General features: G+C 47.9%; 1 protein-coding gene across 1 annotated transcript in view; it reads right to left on the bottom strand.

Annotated features, from left to right (window-relative positions):
* Positions 1-9,053, bottom strand: part of TSHZ3 (teashirt zinc finger homeobox 3) — a 69,227-nt gene extending 60,174 nt beyond the window's left edge. Inside the window, exon 1 of the mRNA XM_077754628.1 lies at positions 8,974-9,053. Within this exon, the coding sequence (XP_077610754.1) occupies positions 8,974-9,013 (40 nt within the window). The 5' untranslated portion in view covers positions 9,014-9,053. The remainder of the gene's footprint in view (positions 1-8,973) is intronic.
* Between the last annotated feature and the right edge of the window lie 276 nt (positions 9,054-9,329).

A 9,329-nucleotide genomic window follows, 5' to 3' on the forward strand; every position in this document is an offset into this window, starting at 1 on the left:
AAAAAAAAAAAAAGAAAAAGAAAAAAAAGAAAAAAAAAAACACAGACTTCCTCTCACACCTGCCCAACCCACAAACCTAAAGCAACACTCCCCCTCCCGCCCGAAAAAAAATAATTCCAGGCATCTGAGACTGATCAAGAACATGAAACAGGAGAGACACACACAGAAAGAAGAGGGAGGGAAAGGGTGAGCGGCGGCAGGGAGGGTGGAGGGAGGGGGAGGGCGGGGAAATTCGGTTGAGAAAGGCTTGGCTGTGAGAAGAGAAAAGGAAGAAGCTGTCAAACTTGAGAAGGATGTCAGTGCTGGCCCTGATTACAGGGGCCTATGGAGTTCTCAGACCTTTTATCATCCTCGCCATCAAGACCAACGAAGGCTCACCGCAGGAGGGCTGGTGACTGCCTGGCTGCAGCCCAGGCCCAGCGCCGGGACCCAGCACCCTCTCACCTGGCAGGCAGGGTGCCTTAGGCCCAGCGCCCAGGAGGCAGGCCCTGCCAGCCCGTCTGCGGCAGCACCTTGCTCCCCGCTGGCCCGGTCTGCAGCCAACTGACCACAATGGTGTGGGGACGCACGGCTGCCACTGTCCATCTCACTGCCCTCTGAAAACACCCTGTTCCTCCTCCAAAGAGGCCCCGGCATCCCCTGCTCACATATACACTTTCTCTTATTTGACTTCTGTGACCAATTCATCTGCTCCATCGCTTATAACGCACTGAAAAAGAAAATACAAATGTGGGAGACTTCACATCCAAGATCCTAACACCAACACTGGGTCACAGGGCTTCATGACCTTTGTAGGACATGGGACAGGGTGCAAGCTGATGATGGGAATCACGTAGATGCCCGAGCAAGTCTGACTCTGGGATAGCCACAGAGGAAAAAAAAAAAAAAAAGAAAAAGAAAATGACAAGCTTCTTCAACCACCACATTCTCCACCTCCTGCAAGCCGCACTGGCAAAGGGTAATTTACCCGTGTTTGGAAACACCCCATAAGGATTATGTGCTTGGGGTCTCGGGCGAAGTTCTCTTCTGTTCTATGGTAGCTGGCATCTAGGGTAGGTGCACCAAGGCTTGGGGAGGGGTCGCAGATACCACTCAGGTTCCGTCCAACAGGCCATATCAACCCTGGCATGTGGTGCAACAGTTAGGCATGGCCCCCAGGATCCCCAGGGAAAGGCGTAGAATAATAATCGTGAAGATGCTAAGCCATATATTCTGTCTCTTACTGCACTTACAGAAAGGTGGCCTTCTCTGGTTACCCATGAGCATGTGCTCAAATGTCCCTGTGTGCTACCCCCCCACCCGCACCACACACACACATACACACACACACACACACACAAACACACACTTCCCAGAATCCCACACCATGAGAAAACCTTCAGAACAGCACCTCTGTGGATCTGAAGCCTTTGCCACCTCTCTTCTCGGAGTGCTCCTTTCCCTCCTGTGCCACCCTCTTACCTCATTCCTTGGCTGCTTCCGGGGAGCCTTTACCTCTCTCCTCTACAGAAGATAATGGTCACCTTTTCTAATTAGCCACATCTTTGAGGAAAAGGGCATTAAGATTCCTAGGCAACCAGCTTGGAGATCTCGCCAAGACAAGGCCCATCCTTTCCAATAAATGACTCTCCTTTGGAATATCAATGAACACGGCTCGGATAAATAGTCACCGATGGCCCAAACTAGTTACGAACACTGGTCTATAAACACGACTTGATGAGAGGGAATTTTAGTAGTAGTGTTACAATAAAGTGTTAATATTTTTTTATGTGCTTACCATATTACCTTTATTATGTGTAACATCGAAGTGATTATAGCAATTACATCTAACAGAATTAATTACAGAACTTCCCATCATTCCAGGATACATAATGCATTAGAGGTAAGCCAAAGAAAGAAAACATCTTGATTGTAGTAACTATTGTTGGTATGTATTTTCCCCAGCAGCAATGCCAAAGCAACAGCAGCTCACAGGAAGAAGAGGGTAATGGAAACTGAGAGGTTTAATAGGAAATGAGGTATATTTTCTTTAAATTAAGTAACACCTTTGCCTAGTAATATGTTGGTGCTGTTGGACATATAAAATCAATTTAATTTTTTTAAGTGTAAATCTTTAAAAGGCGCTAGTTAATCCAACCAACCAATGTTACTACATAAAGAAGAAAGCACATGGGTGAAAGACTTACAAGTCTTTACGTATGCAAAATAAATTCACTCAAGGCTTCATTAATATTAATTTAAATTCAAAACCCATTTACATTAAATTGTTCATTAAAAATTGCCTATTTTATGCAACATGCATTTCTCAAAGAACTCAGAGGAAACCAAATACATAGGACTAGATTTAATGATGAGAATGGTAAAAATCAAAAGTAAATGAATTTGAGTCATTTCACGTATATTACCAAACGGCACATTGCCCTCCATTAAGGATGGGATCCAGCTTGGGAAACAAAACACACTCAGAGTATTTTGTTTTCTGCCACCATAAACTTGTGACCTCAACCTTCTGGTCTACCCAAGAATAGAAGAAAACAAGGCACACTCATGGGATGAAGAGAGCAATCCATTCAAACCTGGGCTTGGGAAGGGAGCAGATCCCACCTCCGAATCCCAGCTGACCTTACAGAGCATGAAGAGTTAGGCTCGCTTTTCAGAAAATGTACAGTAGTTAAGATTCGCGAGTGCCCATCTTGGTTTAGAATGAATGCCTTCTCTCTCCCCTTCACTCCGCCCCCTGCAATGCTTTCTTCCCAAAGCAAGGGGACCAAGATATGATGACAAGGACTTGGTAAGTTCCTGGCTTTGGCGCCCTCCCCCTGAAGACAATCTGAACTTATACTGTTTCCCCAACAGCTGCTCTGGATGAAGAAAACACAGTCATAATTAATAACATGTGTTCTGACAGTATGAATTAATAATTTATCATTAAGCCCAAACAAATTGAAATTATTCTTCGAGAGCCATACTTTCGCACATCTGAGAAAACAAGGTATGAAGACGGTTGAAAAGTCCAGGTAACGTGACCTTAACAGAAATGCCTTTTTACCCACCCCCCAATAGATCACTTGGGCCACTCCTGTTGAAATACTACAATAATTTACAGAACTGAAAGTAATTAAACCCAAGAATCGAAGTGCTGATCAAATCAAGTGTATGTGCTCGAAATGTCTTCTTTTTTAAATGGGGCTTATAAAATATTCAATATTTGGTCAAGGACACTGTGTAATCTTTCTAATAACGATTCCTAAATCTAGAGTATGACAATTGTTCAGGCAAGTGGTCATAAGCAGATTATACGCTATTACTTTTTTTCTTACTTCCCAAAATGCAGACCTTTATTCTAGCTACAAACAGTAAACTGAATTTTCATGTCCACGTCTAATGTAACTGTTTACCAATGTCGAAAAATGAGAGAGAGCTACCAAGTCTATGTATCCATTCTTTGAAATTCAGGTAAAAAATCTAGAAGGGGGGAAAAAAACATGTTCATAGCCATTGTTTAGTAGGATTTAAAAATTAATTTAATGACTAACTGCAAATACTGGAAACTAGAATTAATCTGTCTGGATTTTTTTTAAGGCTTACAGACATTTAAATGCATGTATCGGGACACTTTATCAACCTAACATAAAATTGTCATCTTATCTTATTATATGACTATTTTATGCACGTGTCAAAGAATTTTAAAATGACTGCCTGTCTATTGAGTCTAATTACAACTGCACATTATCTGTCTAGATGTACCAGTCCATATCATTGTTACCAAATACAATATATTGTATTCACCTTTCATTTTTAACTTCAGACAGAGAAACCACAATTTGGAGCATAACTAAAATACACAGGCACGCACACCCACAGACATGCACACGCATCCACGTGCCACACACTCACAGAGTGAACACCTGAGAAGGTCTGGGCTAAGTGATGCCACTCTCCTGCTTCCCTCCACGGGCTGTGGGAAGATGCTACAGGGATGTTACAGTACAGCTGCTTTGAAAGAAAGGCCCCTCTACCTATCTGGGCTGCACACTATCACAGAAGGGTACACACACACACACACACACACACACCCTACTTCTTTCTCTTTCTTTCTTTCTTTTTTTTTTTTTTTTACTACCAGACCAAAGCTATTTTTATCGTTTGTCCAGTGACAGGCAGGAATAAAAATGGGCCAGCAGGAAAGCCTCACAAAGTGCCCTCGGAGTGATTGCAACCTGCACACACGTCCCTGGATTAACATAGCTCTTATGCACCAGGACTGGGACTCAGCTCCTGTCCCTTCTTGCTCCCTGTGACTGCAGCCCCTCCTCACTCCGCCACAGGCAGGGGGAAAGGGGGGAAGCCCAAAGCCGTGCAGGCACTTGACCCTCAAGGTGATCCTTCTCCTTCCAGCAACCCCAGGAGTAGAGGTGAGGTGGTGGGGGGAGGAAGGGCTTTAATTTTCTGGGAACTCACCTGGGCTTCCCGGCAACCCCACGGCCCTGAGCAGTCACCTTTCATTGTCATCGCTTTACAAAACAATCTTTGGTAAAAACGAGGGAAAACGCAGAGTGTGAGACGATTTAGGGGAGAGCTGTTGATACGTCAGTTATTGACTATCGCTCGCTTATGAGCGCGCTCAAGGCAACACTGAGAACAAAATGACAACATCCACCGCTCACAATCAAGTGTGGCCCTGGAGAGCACTGAAGCCCTAACTGACAGTTGTCAAGATAATGGGGGCACGGCAGCTCATTCTGGAAGATTCTCTTCCCTAGGTGGATGTCCAGGGGGAGGGCCTTTGCCTCCTGCCCTCTTTGTTTTTCTCCCTCACCTTCTTGATTTTCCTTTTTTTACGATTTGCATTGTTCCACCCATTTTCTGGGAGAATGGGGGGTGGAGGGACGGGAAGCACAGAGCAGCCGAAACTAGTCATTTTGTCACCTTGCTACAGGCCAGAATACGTGTCCAGAGGAGAAACGTGTGGCAAGCTTGAGAGTAAATACATCCCCAGGCTGATGCCGAAATGCCCTCCTGAATGTTCCACGTGCCTCTGACAGAGAAGAGGAAATCTCTCTGGAGCTGCCCAGTGTGAGGCTGAGCCTCACGAAGGCCAGGGCCGCAGAACTTAGACAGGTGCACTGTCTTTCCGGCATGCCCACGTCTCCTGCTGATGCAAACCCCCTCTGCCATGCCACTACAAGCCCATCCTACCCCGGGGACCCACAGTGATCTGTCACACTAGCCGAGCCCAAGGGGTTCAAACCACTTTTGCAAGAGTGAAGATGCTTCAAGGTTCACCCTCTTGACCGGACCACCTAAGAACTCCCTGGAAGATTATTCTCTTTCAACGAGTAAGACTCACAAAGGTCAGTGGCAAGTTGTTGTTACTCGAGGATGTGTGTGTGTGTGTGTGTGTGTGTGTGTGTGCACGCGCGCGCGCAAGTTTAGGCAATTTTTTTAATGATTTTACACGTCCCCCCAGAAAATGGATATGAATGGATAAAGCTATGAAATACTGCTCCAATTTTTTTTCTGGTGTCTTCCAAAACTGCTTTTCTTAAAAAACGGTATGCATAGGCAAGAGTCACGTTTTAAGCGAGGGACAATGGTCATTGCGTCCGAAGGACACTGGCCTCCGCAATCCTGTTCCTCTGAAGCAGCAACATCTGTCCGGCACAAATGTACAGCCTTTCGCAATTACACACGTGGAGAAAGGACACTCCTGCCCAGGTTTCTCTTCGGCAGGTGAAGAAACGTCTCTCTCCTTTTGAGAAAGGACATTAAGCCATGCATAATTTTCCTTCAAGAAGGGGGGAAAAAAAAGGAAAGAAAATCCTAAAGTACAGAAATACGTCTTTTCAGGGATTCTTGGAGCCGGTTGTGGCCTTCTGGAGAGCAGTGCTACATTTGGCCTAGATATAAAGACTGTGTGCACCTGTGCACTATGTCTGCAAGCTCTACCCAGCTCCCAGCCCTTTGTGGTTGTTATTCTAGCCCAGACCATTAAAAGGGCCCTAATTCCTATGACATGATTATCCAGGTACCAAAGCCCATTTGTCACCTGCAGCAGAAAATTGAGTTAATGCACAACTAAAGGCAGCCAGGACTGTGTAATATCAACTTGATTACATCAAACTAGCTGCAAACCTAATTCTGCTGGATGACACTGCGTCGAGCTTGTCATCTCCAATCATTAAAGCTGTCAGGAATCCATCAGGTTTACAGCTAATTAGGTGAACACTAATGAAGCTGGCAAAACAACTTTTCTTTTTTTATGGCTGAGCGGACCTTTCAGTTTGGAGGGGAAAAAAAATTCTTGAGTATTCTCAAGGTTGCTGCGGACTAGATTTCCAGTTACCAATCAGCAGACATCTTTCTTTTTCCCACTCTCTCTCTATCAGTGCAAAGCAATCAATTTGTCATCACTCCCAGGATGCCACAAAAGCAGGCATGAACCTTATAACTTGCAGCTGTGAGAACTAAAAACAGGAGGGAAAAAAACGGGAAGTTTCTCGTCCACCCAAACCAACCAACAAACAAAAACCTCAAGCAGCTCACTTATTGGCCTGCGCATACTTAGCTCAGGCCTAAATGCGGAGGGTTCTTTCTTTCTCTCTCTCTTTCTCTCTCTCTTTTTTATCCCTCCCCTCTTCTTAAATAAGTAGCCCTTCAGACATTCTCCACCCCCTCCTCCACACGTCCATTAGGCAGAGGCATTCTGATAAAGTAAATCCAAAACCAGGGTATGGGAAAGAAAGAAAGCACTCACGCTGCCAACTTCTGATTGACCATTAAGCTATTGATGAATGTGCCTGTCAGGAGAGAGACAATTAAATCAAATATGAAACAAAGTCGTTTTGACGGGTCATTTTGATAGAGCAAAACCATTCTTCCATCTCCTATTAGCCGGGCAGTCAAGTTTTTATATAATGAATATTTCTTAACTGACCTGAGATTTCCTGGCTGGTTCTTTTAAAAAAAAAAAAAAAAAAAAAAAGGAGAAAAAGGGTTAGGGAACAGGTTGCTTTAAAATAAATAAATAAATAAGTAAAATCAACAGTATGTCCCCTCCTCCGCTAATATTTTAATATTTTAGGCAGGGAGTTATCAAAGAGTCTCAGATTGGCAAGGTGGAGGAGAGAAAGAGGAAACGACCGTAGAAAGAGTTCTAAACTAAATGTAAAGATGTAATCACATATGGTTCACTTGATTGAGGCACACAGATACCTTAAAATGTGCATCCAAAAAGGAAAGAAAAAAAAAATTTCAAAGACTGGAAGCAGTCCAAGGCACTCCTACTGCCCAACTTTGTGAAGGAGTCCTCCAAACTTTTGGAGTTTATTTTGGGCAGATAAGCTCATTGCTGGAGGCTGGAATTTAAAGGAGAGGGTAGGATGGGCAACAAGCACCAGCCAGGAGGTGACCTGAGTGGCAGCACCCTCCCTCTGACCACCGCTGGGACTTTCAAACTTCCTAAATTTGGGCAACACCAAGGACAGACAGCGGAACCTGCACTGTGTGCCCCACACCAGGTCTCTCTCCTCCTAGGATTCACTTAAGACAGGAACGAGAAAGTACATTTCTGAAGAAAGAGCGGTCCCTCTGCGTGACCCTGGGTAAGGAGACTCCTGAGTGCAGCCAGTGTGTGGGCACCACCGGCAGGGCCGGCTCACATGGTGGAAATGACCATCACCATCACCCCCAGGGCTACTACGGGCACTCGGGCCACACAGGTTACAACGCCTTCATCCAAGAAGGGCGTCAGGTGATGCCCTGACCCTTCCCTCTGCTCTCCCTTCCTCCACCGAAAGAAAAGAGCAGAAAAGCCACGAACCTCCACTTAACCCTCCGATTCAGGCAACATCTGAGCCTCTGCACATCTGAGTGTTACTCATATCAAAATACACCCCGTCCATATGTGGTCCTCTCAGCAATCGGTCCCAAATCCCCGAAGTTGCACTGACAGGGCCCTAGTGACGTCACAGAGCTTGGCCTCACCATTGGGAGTGATTTATTGATGTTTATTGGGAATGAATAGATCAAAGGCAGCAGCATGACGGGCGATCAATCAGTCATCAAATCAAGGGTGGCAAAGGGCCAGAAACCCTTCTTCCAGGCAACATGCCCCCAACTGACATTATTGCAAAATAATGTTATGTGTGTGGGTTTTGTTTTGTTTTCAATGATGCTTTTTCCAGAAAAGAAAAAAAAAATCGGCTCAGTCTTAACAGGAGTTGACATCCTGGCGAAAAAAAAAAAAAAAGAGGGGGGAGTAGACAGGCACGTCCCAGAACTAAGTGCTACGAGGAGATGAGGGTGGGAGAAGCAGTGGAAGGAGGGGATAGGGGCAAGGGAAAACAAACACGGATAGAGAGAACGCCAGCATCTAACAGTGACTTGACGGTCATCTGACAATACCGAGACCCAGTGCGCTCTGGCTTCCACCGCTTGCCCGCTTTGGGCCCAATAAATGAAGAATCAATCGGATTAGCAGTAAGGTGGCCGAAGGGACCCGCTCGCTCACTCGCCGGCTCTCTTCCGCCCGGCAGACACCAAGCTGTCCCCCGCCGGCCGGCCGCGGGAGGACGCGGAAGGTGTCCCAGGGAACTCAGGTGACCCCGCCCGCCCCCCACAGAAGGAGACCGAAGAGGGCTCCTTCCCATCCCCTCCGCAGCCGCAGAGCTGAAGAGCCAGGGACCCAGGCTGGCTCACTTAGCCCCGAGCGCGCGCGGCTCCGAAGTGGGTGCGAGCAGGAGCAGGGCGAGCGCGGCGGGGCGTCCGGGGGGCGCCCGGGACGCGAGGCGGGCGCACGCACCCAGAGAGCAGAGCAGCGAGCGAGCCTGGCGCCCCGGAGTTACTCTGCGCGTGCAGAGGAAGAGGGGCGAGGAGTGGGGCGAGGAGCGGGGTCGCCGCCGGCCGGAGGCGCACGGCAGCCAGAGGAAGAGGAGGAGGAGGAGAGGAGGAGGAAGGGGAAGCGGCTCGTACCTGCTGCGCGCCGGGGCGCCTGCTGCTTCCTCCTCGGCATGATGCTCCGGCGACTGCCACTGCCGCCGCCGCCGCCGCCGCTGCCGGGCTGAGGAGAGGGAGGGAGGGGCGGCGGGCCCGCGGGGGGGCGAGGCGGGCCGGCTCTCAGCCTCCCCCCCGGAGAGCGGCCGCCCGCAGGATGCTGCTGCGCCCCGGCTCTCCGCGTCCCCCCCTCTCCGCGCTCCGCCGCGATCCCCGAACGTGCGGAGGGAAGAAGGAGGGCGGGCGAGGGAGGCGCGGGGAGGGAGGAGCGCGGGGGGAGGAGGAGGCAGAGGAGGAGGAGGTGGTGAAGGAGGAGGAGGAGGAGGAGGACCATG

This window comes from Crocuta crocuta, unplaced genomic scaffold, assembly GCF_008692635.1.
Source record: "Crocuta crocuta isolate KB4526 unplaced genomic scaffold, BGI_CrCroc_1.0 scaffold121, whole genome shotgun sequence".
Lineage (NCBI taxonomy): Eukaryota > Metazoa > Chordata > Mammalia > Carnivora > Hyaenidae > Crocuta > Crocuta crocuta.